This window comes from Accipiter gentilis, chromosome 3 (assembly GCF_929443795.1).
Source record: "Accipiter gentilis chromosome 3, bAccGen1.1, whole genome shotgun sequence".
Classification (NCBI taxonomy): domain Eukaryota; kingdom Metazoa; phylum Chordata; class Aves; order Accipitriformes; family Accipitridae; genus Astur; species Astur gentilis.
The window spans coordinates 48,861,902-48,882,756 of NC_064882.1; the positions used below are offsets into that span (position 1 = coordinate 48,861,902).

At 67.9% G+C, this 20,855-nt stretch overlaps 2 protein-coding genes across 5 annotated transcripts in view; one reads left to right on the top strand and one right to left on the bottom strand.

The window, feature by feature from the left end:
- Positions 1 to 1,510: 1,510 nt before the first annotated feature.
- Positions 1,511 to 9,748, bottom strand: DQX1 (DEAQ-box RNA dependent ATPase 1). The gene is made up of 12 exons (XM_049832107.1): positions 9,668 to 9,748; positions 8,700 to 9,003; positions 5,819 to 6,012; positions 5,138 to 5,513; positions 4,574 to 4,813; positions 4,150 to 4,249; positions 3,804 to 3,962; positions 3,389 to 3,580; positions 3,134 to 3,259; positions 2,596 to 2,786; positions 2,320 to 2,510; positions 1,511 to 2,090 (listed from the first exon to the last, which is right to left on the bottom strand). Exons 2-12 carry the CDS (start codon positions 8,979 to 8,981, stop codon positions 1,910 to 1,912), a joined length of 2,232 nt encoding a protein of 743 aa, XP_049688064.1. The 5' UTR covers positions 8,982 to 9,003; positions 9,668 to 9,748; the 3' UTR covers positions 1,511 to 1,909.
- A 2,330-nt stretch (positions 9,749 to 12,078) lies between these two features.
- LOC126052025 (dedicator of cytokinesis protein 2-like) overlaps positions 12,079 to 20,855 on the top strand; it is an 82,356-nt gene continuing 73,579 nt past the window's right edge. For 3 of the 4 annotated variants that reach the window (XM_049832068.1, XM_049832076.1, XM_049832095.1), the window contains exons 1-12: positions 12,246 to 12,355; positions 14,410 to 14,493; positions 14,697 to 14,737; positions 14,931 to 14,986; positions 15,087 to 15,183; positions 15,263 to 15,411; positions 15,877 to 16,012; positions 16,146 to 16,300; positions 17,150 to 17,231; positions 18,386 to 18,521; positions 20,046 to 20,121; positions 20,621 to 20,700. In XM_049832068.1, coding sequence (XP_049688025.1) covers positions 12,313 to 12,355; positions 14,410 to 14,493; positions 14,697 to 14,737; positions 14,931 to 14,986; positions 15,087 to 15,183; positions 15,263 to 15,411; positions 15,877 to 16,012; positions 16,146 to 16,300; positions 17,150 to 17,231; positions 18,386 to 18,521; positions 20,046 to 20,121; positions 20,621 to 20,700 — 1,135 coding nt within the window. In that variant the 5' untranslated portion in view covers positions 12,246 to 12,312. Of the gene's footprint in view, positions 12,356 to 14,409; positions 14,494 to 14,696; positions 14,738 to 14,930; positions 14,987 to 15,086; positions 15,184 to 15,262; positions 15,412 to 15,876; positions 16,013 to 16,145; positions 16,301 to 17,149; positions 17,232 to 18,385; positions 18,522 to 20,045; positions 20,122 to 20,620; positions 20,701 to 20,855 lie in introns of all 4 variants that reach the window. The other variant, XM_049832086.1, reaches the window with a different exon arrangement.

The following is a 20,855-nucleotide window of genomic DNA, read 5'->3' on the forward strand; positions in this document are numbered from 1 at the left end:
ACTTTCCAGGCCAGGGGGCACCGGCAACCTGCTGTCCTGCCCCGACCATGGGCATCGCTGGGGTGGTGAGGGCAGGTCCCCTCCTGGGAACGGCTGGGTGAAGGGGTAGCACTGGGCACCTGGGACAGTGCCAGAGCCCGGGGTGCTCCCAGCTCCCACAGAGTGGTCCTGAGCCCCAGGACCAGCTTGGGGTTGGCACATCACAGACGCCACATGGAGCACCCACAACCCCCTGCTGCGGGGTGAGCTGGAGCCGGGGCATGGGGAAGGGACCACTGAGGTCCAGCAGGAGAGGGGCAGGCGTGGTGCTTGGCCCTGGCTGGTTGGGCTACGGTGGGTCCCCAAGGAGCAGGTCCCTGCAGAGGCTCTGGGTGCTGCACCCAGCCAGGCACAGGCTGTCTCACCCCTTCCCTCCCCTCCCCGGGCTACTAACGCAGCTGCCCTGGCTGCTTGTGCCGCGACGGGGATGCGGGGGCAGAGGCAGCCACTGCCACCAGCCTCCCCTTTGCCATCACTACCGCACTGCCGCCCCCGCTCAGCCTGGCAGGGTACAGCCCCTGCGCCCACCCCGGCCCCCACCACCTGCAGCCCCAGCGCAGGCAGAGGGGATGAGGCAGCCCCCCCCACCCCAGGGGCAGGCAGCCCCTCGGCCAGGGAGGGTGATGAGGCACGAGTTGCACCCGGTCACGTACTTTCTGGGGTTCCTAGAAAGCGAAGGGGAAGTTTGGGCTCCAAGGAGGCTGTGGGGAGGCTCAGCCCTTACCTTTCCGCCCAACCTGCAAGATGCTGCGGTCGGGATAGGGTGGAGGAACCTCCGGGCCCCTTCCTGGGAACAGCAGAGCCCCCACGCGTGGGCTGCGGAGGGGGAAGGAGGGAGACGGAGCGGGGGGGGGGGCAGCTGCTGGGATGGAGCAACCCTGTGCCCAGGGGCTGGAGCACAGCACCCACACTGGGACCCCAGGCCCCCCAGGCAGAAGCTCAGCCCTTGGTCATGGTGCCGGGGAGCCTTGAGAGAAGTGAGACTTGCTGGAAAGCTGGACGGGACCCCAAGGCAAGAAGGGGGACGCCGAGGACAGGGAGGGAGGGGAGCACCTCATCCCAGGGGAGCACTCATGTCCTGTCCCGTCCTGGGAGGAGCACGAGCTGGCTGCACATCCAGACTGGCGCCTGCTCCCCCGCTGGCCACAGCTTCCCCTTTGCTTCTGTGGAAGAGCATGCGACAGCGGAGGGGAAGACCCGGCGCAAAGGCCAGGGCTGTCCCTCGGCGCGTCCGCATGACCAGGGCAGTGGTACACTACCCAGAACCGGAGGGGGGGTGTGAGCAAGACCAGGGATGCCTCATGTTCAGAAACTCCCCCCGCAGAAGGGAGGCTTGGGGACAGGACGGGACACAGAGCTGCCCCACAGAGGTGTAGGGGCTGGGGGGAGCCCACCCTTGCCAGACCCTTCTGGGGCGTGAGCCCTCCTCGGCTGCAATCACGGACACAAGGCCAGGAGCAAAGGTCACAAAACTTTATACAGGAGAGACCCGCAAGCGGCCCCTCGGCACTGCTCCCCCGGGCATGGGGGGAGTGGGACAGGCAGGACCGGTGGCCCCAGCCCCATGGCAGCCCCTGGGGAAACACGGGGTGAAGGAGCCCGGGCAGAGAGGGCCTGCACGACCCCCCAGGCCCAGGGTCAGTGCTCCCCCCAACAGGGCTCTGTCCCCAGGGGAGATGCCAGGAGCCGGTCCCGTGGCCCCTGGCACTGTAACCGTGGTGCAGAGCTGCGGTAGCGGCAGGCTGTGCCTGCGCCTCCCTGGAGATCGGGTGAGCCCCCACAGCAGCGCAGCCTCCCCGGGGCTCTCCCGTCCCCGGCGGTCACAGCCAAGCCCAAGTGGCCCCGACGCGGGGGCTCCGGTGGCTCCAGCTCACTGCAGCACACAGACTTCCCTCTCCTCATCCTCCCTGCCGGCCGCCTCTCCCAGCGGCTCTGGAACTGCCGGCACGTCCTCCACGGCCACCACCTTCTCCCGCAGCTCCATCAGCAGGTCACGGCTCTCGCTGGGTGGCAGGTTGCTCAGGTAGTACTGGGGTGCCAGCTCCACCAGCCTGTGGGGATAGGGGGGGGTCAAGGAGGGGCAGCCGGCCCCGGGGGCCTCCCTGGGACAACCTCCCCTCCCCCAAAAGGGGACAGTCCCCCACCTGCCCATGGGAGAAGAGGCCCAGGCCAGGCATTGCCCCAGGGCTCCGCTGCGCTCCCAAGCTGGTGCCAGCTCCGGAGCCACGCACGGACGCAGCCCAGGCACGACCCGTCCCTCTCCGTCCCAGAGGTCCTCACATTTGGGGCTGGATCTCCGAGACGACGCGGAGGCAGTTGTCCTGTGAGATGGTGAACTCATGGTAGAGGACCCAGGGGGGCAGGCGCTGGGGGGGCTGCCGCAGCAGGTAGCAGCAGGTGGGGGGCAGGTGGGCCACGTGCTTGTGTGTCAGCATCACGTAGTTACCGGAGCCGTCGATGTCCCTGGCCACCTGGGGAGCGGAGCAGAAGGGGAGCGTGGCTGGCTGGCATGACCCCTGCCCTGTGGCCGGGCCCCTCGTGGCCCCCTCAGCCCACCTTGAGGAAGTAGCCGGAGATGAGCGCTCTCTGGATGTTGAGCACGTTGGCGTCGGTGCCAAAGGCGGGGGGTGAGATGGGCAGCTCGATGCGCTGCATCACCTCCAGCAGCTCTGCCCGCACAATGCCTGCCAGCCGCAATGCCTCCCCGCTCACCCCGTGCTTGCGGCACCAGCCCTCATCCGCGTTGTCTGTGGGGAGAGCGGGGTCAGCACCGCAGGGACAGGGCTGGGTGAGCAGAGACCCCGCGCCGAAGCGGGTGCCCTGGCTCGGCTGGGGGCTCACGGGCCACGAAACCAGGCACTGCTGCTCCCACAGACTGGGTCCCCTCAATGCAGTGGGGACAGGGACCACGCAGAGAGCGTGGCCCCCAGTCTGGGGCTGGGACCCCCTCACAGCCAAGGTGGGGCACCTGGACGGCGTCACAAATGTGGCTGCAGTGCTTGCTCCCGAAAGGAGCAGGGGACACGCAAGGGAGCTGTGGGACACCACTGGAGCGTGCAGCCCACTGGCAGTCAAGCCCCTGCCCAGCACTCACGCTGCTGAAAGGCGTTGAAGATGTTGATGAGGGTGAAGTGGTCTCCGTCCGGGTGGAGCAGGGCCCGCCGGCGCATGGTCACAGCCTCCTCCAGGTGCGTGGAAGGGGGCACAAAGCAGGGGGAAGCTGGGGACAGCGCAGAGGGAAGGTCACTGCGTGCCCCCCAGCACCACCCCTGCCAGTGCTGGCTCTCTGGGGGCTGCACCGTGCCCTGCGCCAGCAGCAGGGTGGGTTCTGAGGCCCTCAGCATGGTACCTGTGAGCATGGCAGCCAGGCTGACCATCTCCTCCACGCAGTCGAACTCGCAGGAGGCGATGAGCGCCTTGGCTAGCTGGGGGTCCAGGGGAAACTCCGACATGATGATCCCCACCTCCGACAGGTTCCCATCATCGTCCAGGGCGGCCAGGTAGTCCAGGTCCTCCAGCGCTTGCATCAGCGACTCGGGGGCTGGAGCAGGACATCAGCCGGCTGCCAGGACCAGGCGGCCCTGCCCATCCTCCTCCTGCACCTGCGGGACCCTCCAGTCCCTCTCCAGAGACAACCCAGGGCGCAGTGACAGCCACAGCCACAGCCAACCTTCGGCTCCTCCGGCATGGCTGCCCCTGTCGTGCCCCTCTGCCCCGGCCCCCCCATGCCGTTCCCAGCTCCTCCGCCACCCTGCGGGCACTACCTGGCCGGTCGAGGAAGTCGCACTGGCCCATGTCGGCGATGTCCAGGCGCTTCAGCAGCAGCACGAGGCGGCTGAGGCTGGTCTCGCTGACGTGGGGCGCGGGGCTGGGGGGCAGGCGCTGCTCATAGAAGGCCTCCGAGTAGAGGCGCAGGCAGGTGCCTGCAGGAGAGGGGCCGTGAGCCCCGACAGTGGGAGGGATGGAGCCCAGGGACACGGCAGCAAGTGCAGGCAGGCAGGCAAGGAAGCGTGCTGGGCCAACGGGCTGCCTGGGGCCCTGGTGGGGTGGGACAGCAGCCCTCTCCCGCTGGAGGCACATTCAGGGGGATGCTCGGGCAGGGGCTCTCACCTGGGGGGCTGCCTGCGGCTCGCTGCATGCGCGACTCCGCCTGGCTCTTGCTGATGGGCCGCAGCACCTGGGACTCTGCCCGGATGCGGGGGTTGTAGACCTGCAGGCAAGGCCGTGAGAAGGGACACCCGCAGACAAGCCCCAACCTTCTCCCAAGGCCCCTCCATCCCACCGGTGCAGCGCCACCACTGCCACCTCCCTGGGACAGATCCTACACACCGCACAGTGTCCCCCAGCCTGGGGCATCATGGCAGGGCCCGGGCGGGCCGAGCAGATGACGCAGACCACTATGCTCCCTCTGCTCCCTCCCCAGACTCGCCTCAGCCCGTGCTGGCAGTGTTGCCCCAGAGCAGAGCCAGGCTCCCCGCCTGCCACCGCTTGGCTCCCCATCCCCGGCACTCCCGGTGTGAGCCAGCACACTCACATTGCGCAGCTCCAGCCCTGAGTCGATGACAAAGCGCACAGTCCCCAGAGAGAAGGATGAGTCCGCGAGCCAGTGGGTGACAATCACCCGCCTTTCTCGGCCACTCTCCTCCAGCGCCTCGTACACCTTCTGCGCCGCACGGCCCACACTGGGGTGCAGTGGCAGGACCAGCAGTGGGCCCAGCCCCGGGTTCAGTGCCATGGCCTCGGTCTGGATGGCCCCACAGCACTCGGCGATCTCCTGCAGGGAAGGACGGAGGGACATGAGGGATGCCTGCTGACACCTGGAGAGGCCCCATCCCCAGAACGGGACACTGCGCTGTGCCCTGCGGCTGCCTCCTGGTGCCCTGGGGGGAAAGACCCCGGGCCCTGCATGGTGCCCACAGCCCCTCCGCAGAGGAGCCCTGGCTCCCGCAGTTTAATCTCCAGCAGGTGCCGCATTCTCAGGGCTCTCTGCATGCAGCTGAGAGGGATCCCCCAAACCTTCCCCCAGCGTCAGTCGCCCCTCTGCCTCGTGGTGCAGTGAATCCCCCAGGAGCCAAGCTGTGGGGTGCCTGCAGCCCACCTGCTCGCTGGCCAGGAAGAGCAGGACGTGGCCGGGCTCCTGCCGCCGGTGGATGTCCAGCACGGCCTGGCAGGCAGCCGCGATGCGGCTGCGTGCTGGTGGATCCCTGTAGAGCAGCTGGGGAGGGGGTCCGGGTCCCGGCACCCGCACCACGGGAGGGTCCCCACAGAAGGCGCGGAGCTGCTCCTCCGTGGCCGGCGAGGTCACCACCACCACCTTCAGCGCGGGACGCTGGCGCAGCACGTCCTTCAGCAGCCCCAGCAGCACATCGGTGGGTACCGTCCGCTCCTGTGCCTCGTCCAGCACCACCACACCATACTGCCGCAGCAGCGGGTCCGATGTCATCTCCCGCAGTAGCATCTCATCCGAGCAGTACCTGCCGCGGACCGGCCCCGTCAATGCGGGGTGGCTTGTGGGGACCCCAGGCACCACAGGCTGGAGCCTCACAGGCATCCCCACATGCTGCCCTGGGGAGAATGCCTCACCCCCTCCCCAATGGCAGGAACCCCCACAACAGCCCTGGGAGGGCCCGGGCAGCCAGCAACCCACTTCACCGCTCCCACAACGAGGCCAGGCTGGATTAAGAGATTATGCTGCAGCCAGGGAGCTCAGCGGGATTAGAGCGCAGTGCAACCAGCGCTCCTGGCACAGGCAGCCCACGGGGCCCCCCCGTCCCTGTACCTGAGGATGGTCTCGGTGGTGCAGCAGTCCTCGTGGGGGACACAGTAGCCGACCTCATGGCCCAGGTTCAGGTCCATCTCGTCCGCCACGCGCAGGGAGAGGCTGAGGGCGGCCAGGCTGTGGGGCTGGGTGCAGGCCACCAGGCCGTGGGCAAACTGCAGGGACAGGGCGTACTCCGCGCACCACTGCGGGATCTGCAGGGCCAGAATGCTGGTCACAGGCTGGGGACAGCGCAGATCCAGCCAGGAGTGCCAAGACGTTCCCCTCCCCATCATGGAGTGGCGCCCGCTGTGCCCACCCAGAAAGGCAGAGGGACCCTCCCCACAGCAGCCCCCAGAGATCCAGCTGTAGGACCTCCCGGGCCAGAGGCCATACAGAAGCACTTGACAGCCCAGGCAGGACCTTCCCTCCCCAGTACCGTCACTTATGAGCCCCAGCAACCTGTGACAGGAGCCCCACAGCCTCATCTCCTCACGCCTACACTTTTCTGCCTTGCTATGGGACACCACAGCCCTGGCTCTTGCATTACAGGCATGTGACAACAGTCCTTTCCACCTCCCCAGGAAAAATGGGGCTGGGGCAGGGTATGTGCTGCGCTGCCTTCACCAGAGCTGCCAGCTCAGAGAGAGCAGTGCCTCCAGGTCACGCCTGCCAGGGCTTAAGAGACATTTGGACAATGCCCTTAATAATGTGCTTTAACTTTTGGTCAGCCCTGGAACGGTGAGGCGGTTGGACCAGGTGATGGCTGCAGGTCCCTTCCGACTGGAGCCATCCTGGTCTATTCTAACTGACCCCCTGCTCCTCTCCAGGAAAGGCTGGGCAGGTCCCCACTCAGGATCAGCACAGAGCAGTGGTCACTGGTTAGATCCGTGAGACCCAGACCTTGCAACAGACACGAGTCTGGGGCACGGGCTCAAGCATCCTCGCACGGGGCCAGAGGGATCACATGCTACCCCAGGAAACCCCACAGTGAGAGACGGGGAAGGAAGCGCCAGGGAGCAGCTGCTGCCCAAGCACCCAGCCAAGCAGTGCAGGATGGTCCTGGGGCCGTGCACATGTCCCTTGGGCACTGGGGACCAGAAATCTGCTGTTTAACTGCCCCTGACACATCTGCCCACCTCGTTCACTCCTCCCATGCCGTGTGGCCTCCGCGAGCAGGTGCCTGCACCCGTGTCTGCCCAGCACCAGGGGTCGCAGACAGGCAGAGTCCTGCCCAGGGGCTGCCTCCAGACAGCCCAGCCCACAGCCAAGCAGGAGCACAGGGGTCATACATGCGCCTGGCAGTGACCATGGGCAGGCATGTGGCCTGCTCTGCTCCTCCACCCGGCCCCACAACTGCCCCATGGATTGTCTGTGCTCAGCCGTGTCTCCGTGCATGGCTCTGTGCCCTCCCTTCTGCTGCCCTGCTGCCTGCAAAGATCAGCAAGGGCAGTGGCACAGGGCACAGACAGCCCTTGGCCACGACATGGTGAAGAGACCCGGTTTGTGCATTGGCTCTTGCCACTGTGGGTGGAAACACCGCATCTGAGGGGTGCTGGCACACCAACGTGCAGGATCAGATGCTCCACATGGATCAAGTCACGTCCCCTGGTCTGCTCAGGGCACAGTGGCCCCAGGGCCCTGCAGGGATTGTAGGCAGGGTACCTGCACCCAAAAGCAGCCCAGCCCTGGGGCCAGACCAGGCCAGGGCCCGCACAAGTGCTTTATTTCCCAAGTCTGTCGCCCTGCGGGTTGGCTGGTGCAGCGAGCTGAACCCAGGCCCGTGCCGCAGCGGGGTCACACCCAAGGGAGGTGGTTTGGGCAAGCGGCCCCAAGCCCACTGCCAACACCCTGATAGCCCGAGGCCAGCAGCTGCCACGAAGCAACCCAGCCCACGTCCAGCCCCCCAGAGGCCATGGCTGCCCCCGCAGCTTCTAGGTGATCCCTCCCTGGTCAAAGTCTGCCTGACGACGTCTCCACATGCCGCGCCAGGGGCTGTCAGATGGGACCAGCTCCCCGGGGCAGGCAGGCGGGATCCTGGCACCCCGCACCCACCACCGTCCAGCCCGACCGCCCATGCCTGCCACCGCCCCATGCGCCTGGGCTCAGCTCCAGGGAGGGGCTGTTTCCCACTCCCTGTGCCACCTCCCATGCCCGCCCGACGCCCTGCACCGCCGTGGCAGCACTTCCCGGCTCGTGCTGAGGCTTTGCCTGGGGCTCCAGTGCCTGCCCCAGCACATTCTGGCGCACGACTGCCTGGCTCCTCACTAGCCCTGCCCCACGCCAGGCTCACCGTGGTGGCACACTCCTAAGTACCACAGTGGAACCGAAGCCCTGTGCGGCCTATCGCTCTCTCCACCCCCATCACAAGCTCAGATGCTGCTGTGGGGTCAGGGAGCTGCTGCCCAGCCACACTCCCTTCTCCTTCTGCCTGCAGCCATGCAGCCCCTTCAGCTCCGAGCTCCCCACTCCACCACAGCCTAGGGCCTGCCAGCACATGGTGAACACGTCGTAATGCTGTGCAAAGGGGCTGGCAGGAGGGGAGCACACAGGGCCAGCCTGCTCTACTCTGTCAGGGGCGAGAGCCTGGTGGCTCCCCTGCCACGGGGGCTGTGGCTTGCCTGCACTGGAGCAGGATCTGCATGCAGGCCCCATGGGGAAAGCAGCGGCCTTGGGGCAGGACTCCCCTGCTTCTGACAGCGGTGCCACAGGTGTTTTGGGCAGGAGGGACGGGATACTCAGCTGGGAGTCCAGCAGGCATGAGGAGAGACCATTGGCAGAGCAGCCAGTACCACGGCCCTGTGCTGGGCTCCAAAGGCAGCACCATGGCCCTGCCCAGCCACGCACAGCCCCCAGCGGGGCTGGCCGCTGCCAGCTGCCCTGACACAGCGCCTGCACTCACCTGGGTGCTCTTGCCAGTGCCGGGGGGCCCGGACACCAGGACGATGCCGCTGTTGCCTTCCAGGTGCTCCATGAAGCTGTACTTGGTGGTCCAGACGGGCAGCTCCCGGCGCTGCCGCAGAAGCTCATAGTAGCGGGAGGAGAAGGGCAGCCCATCGTAGGGGTTCACCTCCAGGTCGCCGTCGCAGCCCAGGGCTGGGTCGTCATCCTCCTCCTCCTCCTCCAGCGTGGAGCCAGGGCCGCTCTGCCGGGGCGGGGAGCCAGGGGCCCCGCAGCTGGCCATGGCGGGGACGCCGGCACTGGTGCTGCAAGGGCAGGCAGGAGGTGGAGTGGGACCTGGGGGAGCTCGGTGCTGACCCACCCTCACCCGTGTCCCTCTAAGGAGCCCCGTGTGGCCCAACATACCATCCCGCTGTGGTGGAGGGGACCTGCGGGGCACAGGGGACAGGGACAGGTAGGAGGGTAAGGGCAGAGAGGGGGAGGGACAGGCAGAGGGGGTGACATGGCCTGGGCGTAGGGAGCAGGGACAGGCAGGGGACTGGGCTGGGGTGTGGGGGAGCGGGGGCAGGCAGGGCACCGGCACGGAACCGGGGGGGCCGGGCAGGGGGATCAGACCGGGCCAGAGGGGGCCGGCCGGGCCACAGGGGGGGCACGGCAGGACCGAGCCTGGTGCGTGAGACCGGACTGAGCTGTGCACGGGGGACCGGGCTGGAGCACAGAGGGTGTGGGACAGGGCAGACAACTTGGAGGCGGGCGGAGGGCCCGAGGCCGGTCCCGGCAGACGGACCCGAATAGCACGGGCCGTACCGGGCCGTGGGGGGCACCGGGCCGGGTCAGACCAGACGGGACGGGGCACCTGAGCACTGGGACGGGACAGGACCGGGTCCCCCGACTCAGCCCCTCGAGCCGCGGCTCTGGCTCCGGTTCCGGTTCCCGTTCCGGTTCCGGCCCGTCCCGGTCGCCGCTCACCTGCGCGCGCCGCCGCCGCCACCTCGGGCCCTGCCTCGGGAGACCGTCAGGTGACCACGGCGCCGTCACGTGGCCATGCCCGCGGCCGCCAATCAGCGCCGCGGGGCGTTCCCCGCCCGCCGGCGCGCGGCCCGTTGCTAGGCGCGGCCCTGCCTGCGTGGCGACCGGCCGGGCCCTGCCCCGCCCCGCTCCGCTCCGCTGCCGCCGCGGGGCCCCGGGGCCGCTGCGGCGGAGAGACGAGTCTCCCGGTGCCCAGCTCCGCCGCCTCCAGCCTCCCCTCTCCCCGCGGGCTCCGCCCCGCCGCCCGCCCCGGTGTGTTTGCACGGAGCAGCCCCCCCACCCTCTCCCCACCTCGGGACCCGACTCGGCAAGGGGGCCTCGCCCCGGCTGCCCCGGGAGCGCTCCCGGCTCCGGCCGCGGTCCGTGTCTCGGACGGGGCCGTGCTCGGCAGTGCGGGCCTCAGCCCCGCGCTGCCCGGCCCGCTCCCCCGCGGCTGCCCGGTGCCCTCCCGCTGGGCGCACCGGGTCCCGGGTGCGCGGTCCTGTGCTGGGCGCGGCTGCATGCCGAGACCCCCCGCCGGCAGCCCGTACCGGCGCCGGCCGTCCCGCTGCCGGGCATCCCATGCCCGCGCCAAGCATCCCGTACCCGTGCCGGGCATCCCGGTGCCAAGCATACCGCTGCCGGTGCGGGGTATCCCGTAGCGGTGCTGGGCATCCCGTCCCCGGGACCCTGCACCCACAGCGGGCGCCCTCGACCCGCGGCGGCTCCCGGCGGGGACCGGCAGGTGGAGCTGCCAGACCGGCAGACGGCCCGCGACAGCCCGGCCCGGCCGGCGCATCCCCCGAGCGCGGAACTCCCGCCGGGACGGCCGGGGCCGCGGGCACCGGGCAGCGGGGCAGAGCCGGGCAGGGAATGCGCGGTCCCCGGGACTCCGCCGTGGGAAACCGCCCGCGCAAAGCGGGCTCCGGGAACCGCGGCTGCCGGCGGTTACCGCTCTGCCCCCGCAGCTCTGAGAGAAACCCACCGACCCCGGTGCCTGCCTCGGCGCGCCCGTGTCCGCGTCTCGGCGACGGCTGTTTGACCCAGCCCCAGCCGCCCCGCTGCTGCGAGCCCCGGCGCGGGCAGGACCGTGGCGACGGCGGGGCGGCCGGCAGCACATCCCGGCCTTTGCCGCCCGGGGATGGGGGCGGCTGCGGCTCCCGCCCTCACACCTCGGCCCCGGGCGGCAGCTCTCCTGCATCGCAGGTCACCACCGCAGGCTTCAGCGCTGGCACGGCCCTGCGGCAAGTGCCCACGGGCCGCGGTGTTCTGCCCCAATGCGCTGTGCGGGCGCCGGGTGTTGGCACCTGGGCCAGGGAGCCCGCCATGCCACCACCCAGGCAGAGGGGTGATCCCTGGGTTATCCCCTCCAGCTCTCTGGGCAGAGGCCACATCCACAGCCTCTGTGCTCGCGGCCCTCAAACTGTCCTGGCCACCTCCTTGCTCCTGGGTTCCCCTGTATGGCCAGCTCTGGTGGCTCACCCAAACCTGCTTGAGCCCCCTTTCCCGTGGGGCTGCTTGTCCCCTCCTTCCTCAGGCTGAAGGGTCTGCGAGGGCTGCCCGGGGCAGGCTTTGGGCCAGGGGTGGCTGCCCTGGAGCCTGGGGTGTCTGCCGTGGGGCCAGGGCTGATCTGTGGGATGGGGAGCTGCACCCAGGGGTGACCCCAGAGCAGGCTGAGGCTGGCAAGGGGAGGTGGACACTGCAGGGAAGGAGCCTGACGCTGCCTCGAAGGGGCCTATGGACAAGTGGTTCAGACTGCGAGAGCAGCAGCCCGGTTGTGGCAGGCCAGCAGCAGGTGTCGGGGGACGGGAGCACCAGGGCAGCGTGGCCTTGCAGGCGGAGAGGGCCTGGCCAGTGCCGCCTTGGGGCTGAGCAGGGCCAGAGGATGAGCATCCAGTCCCCGTGGACCTGTGGGCACCGGACAGCCGGGGTTTGCAGCAAGCAGGAGGAAGGAAGTGGTTGATACCGAACGGTTGGTTCACTCACCGTCCTGGTGCTGCAGGGAGCAGAGGGCTGGGTGCAGCCCCGCAGAGCCCTGGGTGCAGCCGTGCACCGCACCGGCATTTGTGCTGCCGAGCCTTGTGCGCCGAGGGACAGGGACGGGCCAGCCCTGGCTGGGGAGGCAGAGGCCTTGTCCCGGCAGTGCTGGTCCAGAGTGGCGTGGCTGGCCTGAGCACACGGCTCCCTGTGGCTCCCTGTGCCGTGAGGTGGCTGGAGCTGCGCTTGCTCTGTGCACTGGGCTCCAGCCCCGTGGCCCACTGGCTGCTGGCCTCTGGCAGCAGTGCTCAGCCGGAGGGGCTTGTGGTGCCACAGCATCACCCGGGGCCAGCAGCCCCACCGCACCCTGTGGCAGGGCCAGTGGCCCACCCAAGTCCGGGTCCCTGGTTGGGCAGTGTGGCGGGGTCCCAGGGGCTCTGCCCCCACCACACCAGCCCCAGCATGTCGGGGGGCACAGGGCGGTCGGGTGGGTCCTTGCAGCGCCCAGCTGCGTGTTGAGGAAGCGGAGGTTTGCACAAGCCGGTGAGATACACGTGACCTGGGGAGCGCGGCAGGAGGAACCAGCAGCCGCCCCACGCAGGGCCCTGGTTCCCGCGGCACAGCCGGCCATGGCTCCGTGGTTGCCCACCAAGGAGGAGAAGTATGGCGTGGGTGAGTGCAGGCTTTGGGGCTGAGCAGGCACGAGGCCCCACTGGGCTCCCCAGTTCAGCGGAGGGGCGCGGGGCTGGTGGGACGGGGTGCTCGTGGCTGGGGTGACGCTGATGGTTGCCCTGTGGCAGTGGGCTGTAGAGGGGTGGGCGATGGTGGCTGGGTTTTGGTGCTGGGCTGCATGGCCTGTGGGGTGAACGGCACCAGTGGTGCCAGGCTGGGTGGGGTGGGCAGCGATGCTCTGTGGTGCAAGGCGGGTGCCGGGTCCCCATGATGCTGGTTGTGGGTGGGCTGGTGGGCGCAGGAACGAACAGAGGGTTGGCAGGGGGCTGCAGGGCTGGTGATGGGCGGTCCAGGGGACGGGGGGGCTGAGCAGGGCAGGTGTCAGCGGGACCCACACGCCCAGAGGCTGAGCATGGCTGATGCTGGGAGGGGATAGGGGCAGAGCACTGGGTCAGGGGGCTTGGCACAGGATCTGGCCCTCCCCTCTGAGCTATGGGTCTCGGCTCAGCCTGGCTGTTGAAGTGCAGAAGCCTCCACCCCAAGGGGTGGATAGCTTGTTAACAGGAATTGTTAGCATGACCTGCTCTCAGGGAGGTGGCGTGGGGGAGCCCAGAGCCACCGCTGTAATTTGCTCCAGGTCCCGGCTGGGGCTTTGCTCCCAGCCTCTGCACTGGTGATGGCAAAGCCCTGGGCAGCTCTGTTCCCCGCACCACCCCCAGCTCAGGCTCCCGGTGTCAGCCCCAGCCCCTGTGCAAGCACACGCTCCCTGTGCCCCGTGCTGGCCCTTGCAGCCCTGCGCCTCTTCCCATTTTTGGCCGGGGCCGTTTCCTGCGCCCTCCACTTGCACTGCTGGCAGCACCAGGAGCAAGGGCTGAGCCCCTGCGGGGTCCTGGGCAGCACCGGTAGCAGGGTCTCGGCTCAGCTCCAGCTTGTGCCCGACGGGTGTTAACAGTCCTGCGAGGAAGTCTGGCCCGGCTAGTGCCTGGGGGGTAGGAAGGGGCTGGAAGGGAGCGAGCCCGGGCCGGCTGCTGGTCCGGGTTGGCTCAGGGTCCTCGTGTGGAAGGCACGGTGGCAGGAGGGGTCCTGTGGGACCTCAGGGCTCCTGGTGCTGCAAGGTGTGCTGGGTCCAGCACGAGGGGTCCCAATGAGCCGTGTGGGTCTGGGGGCGTTGCAGTATGAGCTGGCCCTGGCCGGGGCTGGTAGAGGGCGCAGGCAGTGCCCCAGCAGGGACCCGCTGGGTGCAGGCATGTCTGCAGGGGACTGTCCCCCCGTGCAGGGTGTGGCCGGTCCTGGAGCCAAGCCAGGGCTGCCTCCACCAGACAGAGCTGTCACTGTCCCCAGGACCAGAAATAGCGGCAGGACTAACCGCAGCCTGGCCCGGTGCAGCCCGTGCTGCAGCAGGAAATGTCTGGCCGCCAGCGAGCTCCTGTGCTCCTGCTGTCCGGCCCCCCCCCGCTGCCAGCCCCCCCCCGCCACCCCACTGCCTCCGACACCAGCTACCCAGGGACTGGCCTGTGTGGCTCCCGAGCTGCCGGCCCTGGGTGAGCAGTGCTGCCGCTCTGGGTGGGGGCTCAGCTAGTGCTTACCTCCCTGCGCTGCTTGCGGTGGGAGCGGGACCACCGGGCTCAGCACTCACTAGGGCCCGTGTAGCTGGCAGGCAGTGTGATGGGGAGGTCGCCCGGCAAGGGACCCCGTGTGCTGGAGGAGGGTTCCTGGTAATGGCTCCTGCTGTGCCCAGCACTGTGCAGGCTGTGTTGCGGCTCTCCTGGGGTCCAGACCCCCCTCCCCACCCCTGCTCCACTGTGGCCGGTGCTCCTCTGGCTCACACTGCGCCTGTGCGGGGGTCTCACGCCATTTGTGTGGGGTTGGGACTCTGCACCATCTCTTGGGGGTGAGCGATGCTGGTTGAGGTGGCTCTGCTTCCCATGGTGAGGCTGGCCGTGGGGCATGCTGCCCTGAAGGGTGCAGGTGCACATGGCCCGGGGGGGCTGTGCTGGTGAGGGGGGGCCGGGTGAGAGACCCCTACTCACGGCTCCCGCACCCTCTCCCCACAGCTGTGTGGAACTTCCCACGCACCAGCGAGCATCACCTCCCGCTGCAGATTGGGGAGACGGTGCACATCCTGCAGGCTTCCGAGGGTAAGGGGGTCCAGCAGCCCTGGCCAGACCCCACGCTGTCCCCTGCCTGGGAGAGGTCGGGCTGGGGACGCAGCTGCACCCTGACATTGGGGCTTCATGCACCCTCTCTTGGCTGCGCTGCTGGCAGGCACACAGCCCTGCCCTGCCGCGGGCTGTCGGGTCCCTGAGCCCGGCTGACGGTGTCCCCTTCCCTCCCCTTGCAGGCTGGTACCGCGGGTACTCACTCAGGAACAGGACTGCCTGGGTAGGTGAGGGGCTGCTGGGGGGTCGCTGCGTGTATGGGGGTGCGGGTACGGCTGGCAGCTTGCCCTACCCCTGTGGCATTGCCAGGCTGGGACCCTCTGTGGGACCCTCGGTCCCAGGGCAGGTAGCCCTGCGGGGAGGGCTGTCTCCTGCCCAGCCTGGTCCGCGGGTTCTGACGGCTCTGGATCCCCCAGGGCATCTTCCCAGCCTCGCTCATCTACCTGAAGGGTGCTGTGGTGGAGCGCAGAGGGTAGGTACTGGGCACGGGCGGGTTGGGACCCATCTGCCTGCCCGGCGCGGGGGCCCGTGCGGTGCCGCGGGGCTGCAGGGCTCCCTGCACCTCTCCCCAGGGCGGAGGAAAGCGTGATCCCTGCCGAGATGCCCATGGTGCAGGAGATCACCACCACACTGCGGGAGTGGGCCACCATCTGGAAGCAGCTCTACGTGGTGAGGACCAGGGGCCGGGGGGGGCTGAAGGGGCCGGGGCCAGCATGGGCGTGCGGTGACCCTGCGCTTCTGCCCGCAGGCAGGGCAGACAGAGCGGTACCGGCAGGTGAAGCAGATGATGTATGAGCTGATGGAGCGGCGCTCGCAGCTGCTGTCAGGGACGCTGCCCAAGGATGAGCTCCTGCAGCTCAAGAAGGAGGTGACCAGCAAGATCGACTATGGCAACAAGTGAGAGCGGGGATGGAGTGTGGGGAGGGGAGCCTGGGCATCTGCCCCCAACCCAGGCACAGGCTGCGTGGTGCTGAGGGATGCTCGGCCCCAATGCTGCAGTGTCCCTGCCGGCCTGTCCCCGTGTCCCCACTGTCCTGGCTGGCTGTCTGGTGATGGCCAAGGTCAGTGAGCATGCTGGTGGGTGTGCAAGCCACCTAGCCAAGGGCTATCACCGATGAGCCCTCGCTGGGGCCAGAGAGCATCACTGGTGCTGTCTCGGTCTTGTCCCCTTGCCAGGGCTCTGCTGCTGACCAGGACCCATAGGGATCTGTCCTGCCCCCACACCATGCCCTGGCACCCTCAGACCCCATGCCAGCCTGTGCCCATGCAAGGGCAGGCGGGTCCCGGTGGGATGAACAGACCCGTGTCCCACCGGCCCAGCTGAGCACCAGGTCCTGCCTCACCCTGTCCCGGCCTCCGCAGGATCCTCGCGCTGGACCTGGTGGTGCGGGATGAGGATGAAAACATCCTGGACCCTGACAGAACCAGCATCATCAGCCTCTTCCAGGCGCACAAGAAGGCTGCGCAGACCATCACGCAGCGCATCCAGGAGGAGACGGTGAGAGCCAGCGACAGCCCTGGCACGGTGACCCCTCTGTGACGAGATCCTGCTGCCCCATGTGCGGCCATGCCATGCCAGGGGCCGTGCCGTGGGGCTGAGCCATGGGGCTGAGTGACCTCGTGCCCCGCAGAGACCGCAGCAGAGCGCGCTGGGCTGCAGCACCCGCCTGGCAGCTTCACCCTCTCACAGCCTCTACCTCTGCATGCGCAACTTCGTCTGCAACATCGGGGAGGAGGCGCAGCTCCTCATGGCTCTGTACGACCCCAGCGAGCAGCGCATGATCAGGTGGGGCCCCAGCGGTGCAGGACCGGCCCCGCTGCCCGACCCTTGCTGGTAGCCGGGTGCCCGTCCTGCCACTCCATGCAGCGTCTCCAGTCTTGTCCCCACTTTGCAGGGCAGCCCCTGCCCCTTCATACCCCATTGCCCATCCTCAAGCCCCCGGCCACCCATCCTGTCCAGCCCAGCTGCCTGCCCAGCTTGGCACGAGCCGGTGCATCTCACTGGGGGAAAAGAAGCATGTCCCTTCCTGCAGGGTTGTCTCTTCCAGAGCGGGAGGGTTTGTTGGCAGCGTGCAAGGCATTGCAGTCACATCCCGTAGGACTGCCTGTGGCTTTTCCTGCCTGGTGTGGTGCGTGCCCAACGTGTTGTGGCCCATCAGGGTTATGCTGTGGCATGCTGCCCTGTGCTGATCTGCCCGCGGCAGGCAAATGCCGGCTCAGCCCGTGCCAGACCCCAGTACGTGCAGCGTGGCCCCATGCAAGGGACTGGTGAGCTGATGTGCCCAGAGTGCCTGCAAGCTGCCTGCCATGCAGGGAGGGTTGGGCTGGCAGCCTTCTGCTGCTGGGGATGGCCAGGCTGGGCCAGTCTGCGTGCCGCGACTGGGGCCACTGGTCAGACAAGAGGTCTGCACGGTGCGAGCCGGCAGTGGCTGGGCGTGCAAACCCAGCCTGAGCAGCACCCTGCCTGTGGCCGAAGCGCTCCAGCCCACGTCGTGGTGTTTGCTTGTGGGCTGCTTGCTGGCAGCCTCTGCCTGGCTGGACCCCGGCTGCGCAGGGACACGCTGAGCTCCAGCTCTGCTGTCCTGGTGCCTGGCCCCTGCTGCCAGCTCCTCACCCCCTCGCCTTCCCCTCGCAGCGAGAACTACGTGATCCGCTGGGCCAGCACGGGGGTCCCCCAGGACATCGAGATGCTCAACAACCTCAAGGCAGTCTTCACGGTGAGCACAGACCCCTCAGGAGCAGTGCTGCTGCTGCCTGCACCTCCTCCCCTCCCCGCTGCCTGCAGAGGTGCCCCCCGTTCATGCAGCATTTCGGATGCATCCAGCACCATGCATGGGGCCCCCAAGGTCCCACTGCAGCCCATGCCACCTCTGAGCAGCTGAATCCCTGCTCCTCCCCGCTGCTCGATTCTCCCGTGCCCCCAGCCCAGCCAGCCCTGTGGCTCCAGTGCAGACCCCAGTCCTGACACTGGGACGCGGGCACCCGCTGTGGGGCTGCCCCTCATGGCCTCCCCTCCCAGGTGCAGGGTTGTTGGTGCTGTTGGGGTGCTGTGCCCCCATCTTTGCTCCATCCCTCACCCACAGCCCAGCTCAGCGGTCCCTTGCCGTGGGCGGGAGGAGGTGCAGGCAGCACCTGCTGACCCAGCATTTTTCCCGCTGCACCAGCAGAGCTGAGCTGACCCTCAGGACGGCCCAAGCGGAGCCATCGATATGCAGATGAGCTGGGAAAATCAATGCTAATGAGCAGCATCAGCACTTCCAGCCCCCACGGTCCAGCTCCCCCGGCTCTCGCCCACCTCTGACCCCTGCCCGCTGCTGGCATCGGCCGCGCATCCCTGTGCGCTGCGGTGTGACGCTGCTCCGTGCCGCAGCCCTGCAGGAAGGTTCTCATGCAGGGGCAGCACCCATGGGACCTGGATCCCCCAGGGTGCCTGGAGCTGGGGCATGTGGCCACCCCACCAAGCCCTACACCATGTCACACCTGCTCCCTCCCAGGGCAGCGTGCCCCCCTCGGCTGCACAGCCTGGCCTATGGATGCCCCGTGGGGCCATCGGTCTCCACCAGCCCCAGCATTGTCCCCATTCCTCAGGCTTGGAGCTGCCTGGGGTGCACAGAAACCCCAGGCTCCCTGGGGCAGCGGGACTGCATGCCCTCCAGCCGAGCCCCTCTGCGGGGCACAGCAGCAGGGGGACTCCCTGGCTCCTGAAGGCAGAGCTGGGATGCCAGGAGCAGGGACCTGTGCTGGCTCTGCACCTGCTGGTTCATCCTCCCGCACAGCCCCCGGCACCCTGCGGTCACCTGGCGCCGGCAGAGGCGCATCCCTGTGCGGTGTGCTGCCGATGCCCGGCTCATGCAGACCATGTCCCCCCCAGGACCTGGGCAGCAAAGACCTGAAGCGGGAGAGGCTTTTCCTGGTGTGCCAGATCATCCGGGTGGGACGCATGGACCTCCGGGAGACCTACAGCCGCAAGCTCAGCACGGGCCTCCGGCGGCCCTTCGGCATCTCAGGTGAGAACAGGGTCTGCCATGGGTGCCAGGAGGAGACCCCCCAGCGCTGCCCACGCCAGCACCCCCGGCACCCACCTCTTGGCCACCAGGGTCCATGAGGCTTGCTGGCCGTGGGGTGCAGTGGTTTGGGGCAGCAACATCCCAGGGCTGCTCCTGCCTCTGGCCATGCAGCCCCCAATCCCACACATGGACCCTGACCCTCGCTTGCCTCTGCATGGCTGCACTTGCTGCATCGCCCTGAGCTTGCTGCCCTCTCTCCCCCTCCCCAGCCTGGCCCACAACCCCCCATGGTGGTGCAGGGCCTTTCCCATGCGTGCCTGGTGCTGGGATGTGGGGAGGGACCTGGCATGGCTGCTCCGGCAACTGGGAAAGCCTTGGCTCTCTGCTCCCATGGCAGCCGGAGCCAAGCATTTCCCCCGGCTGCCCTCATGTTCTCCCCCACGGGCTGGCCCTGCCCTACCTGGGCTGCGGGGCTGATGGGGATGCAATGCACCTGCGCCAGCAGAGGAGAGGCACTGGGGGACATCCAGCCTGGCACTGCGGGAGGTGCCACCCGGAGCAGCCCTGGCCCCTCCATGGTGCTTGTCCCCAGAGGAGCGGGGAGCTGCCCCCGCTCTGCCTTGACCCATGGTCCTGCTCTGGGTATTGATCCCCATTGAATGGGCTTGCTAGGAAACTATTGACTTTACTTGGTTAATTAGCGTGTGCTAGGACCTCAGCCACCTCAGAGAAATTACCAGGTGAATTATGAACATATGGGTGGCTAATTGCATGCCGAGCTGAGCGTGTCCCTGAGGAGAGCCCAGATGGATCATCCTGGTGCCCACTCTGCGGTGCCCTGTCTGTCCTGTACCAAACCCCCTGACTGTAGCCGATGGAGAGGTTCTGGATATGGCTTATTTTGGCCAAAATCTGCCCTGGAGCTCTGAGATCACCTGTGGTGACTGTCCAGTTGGTGGCTGCACCATCTCTGCGTGCTGTTCCCCAGAGGCGCACAGCTGGAGGGGATGCTGGACACGTGGTGCGAGCCCTCAGCAGCCAGCTCTGCCCTGGGCTTGAGACCCCAAGAGGTGGGCGGCCTTTAGGCTGTGCCCCAGCATGGGACCCTTCCCTGCACTGGGGGCTGATGCCGGTGGTGCTGCAGACCCCCCTGGGAGTGTTTCCCAGGGGTGAGCTGTGCCGGGATGCCAGGTCCCAGCCCATGTTGGCAACACATCTGTCCACCACAGAGCCATGTGGGCACAGGGTTTCTCTCTGCTGAGAGCCCCATGCAGCTCAGGTCCGTCTGGCACAGAGTGGCAGAGGGGTCTTGCTGGGGCACGAGGACGTCCCTGTGGAGCACATTGCCTGGGCACAGCAGGGTCAGTGCTGGTGGCACAGGTGAAGTGGTGGGTGCAGGATGGGACAAAACTGTCCTGGGTGCTGGTCCTGGGAGGATTTGTCATGGAGGGCTCTGGCGCTGGGGGCTGGGGCTGCTGGTGCCTGTGGCAGCTGCCCCACACTGCCGCCTCTGTGCTGCTGCAGTGATGGACATCACGGACATCACCAAGGGGAAGTGCGAGAGCGACGAGGACAAGCAGTACTTCATCCCTGTGCACCTGTGAGTCCCACGGGGCCGGCAGCGGGCAGGGGGCAGCGGGCAGGGGGCAGCCTCTGTGGGCCTGGCTGGCATGGGGATGGCAGCTGTGAGGGGGCAAGAGGTGTCAGGATCAAAGAGATTGTTCCATTAAATGTGGCTTTGCAAAGGGACTGTGGATCCTTGAGACACGATGTCATCAGGTCTGGGACCTCCGTGAGGTTAGAAAAGGGGTTTTTCTATGCGCAGTGACATACTCAGAGATACCAAAGCCCTGCCGGAGCTCTGCCTCCTGGCCCCTCAGGGCACACGCGTGCTCAGGGTCCCAGGTCTGCTGTGGATGCTGTCCTGCACCTCTTTCCCGGCAGGCTGGAGGCCAGCTAGTTGGGTAGCTGTAGTGGGATCTGGGTTGCTGTTTGGTTTGCTGGTGGTCAGTGTCTGGCCATGGGGAACAGCCATGTGGGGTTCTGCGTGTGCACCCGGCGTGGAGCTCCTCTGAATCGCCCCACTCTGGTGTTTGCAGGGCGGCCGCTGACAATGATTTTCTTCACAACATGATCAGGAAAGCAGTGGAGGGGAAGGACATCAACCACAAGGGACAAGGTAGAGCCCCCACATTCCCCCTGCCCTGCGTGCCAACTCTGCAGGGGTGAGACCCCTCCCCAGCTCATCCTGCGTTTCCCTCCTGCTGCTGCTTGTGCTCGGGGTCCCTGGCTGCCCCCCGGCCTCCACACTGGTGCAGCCCCCTCATGCCACTC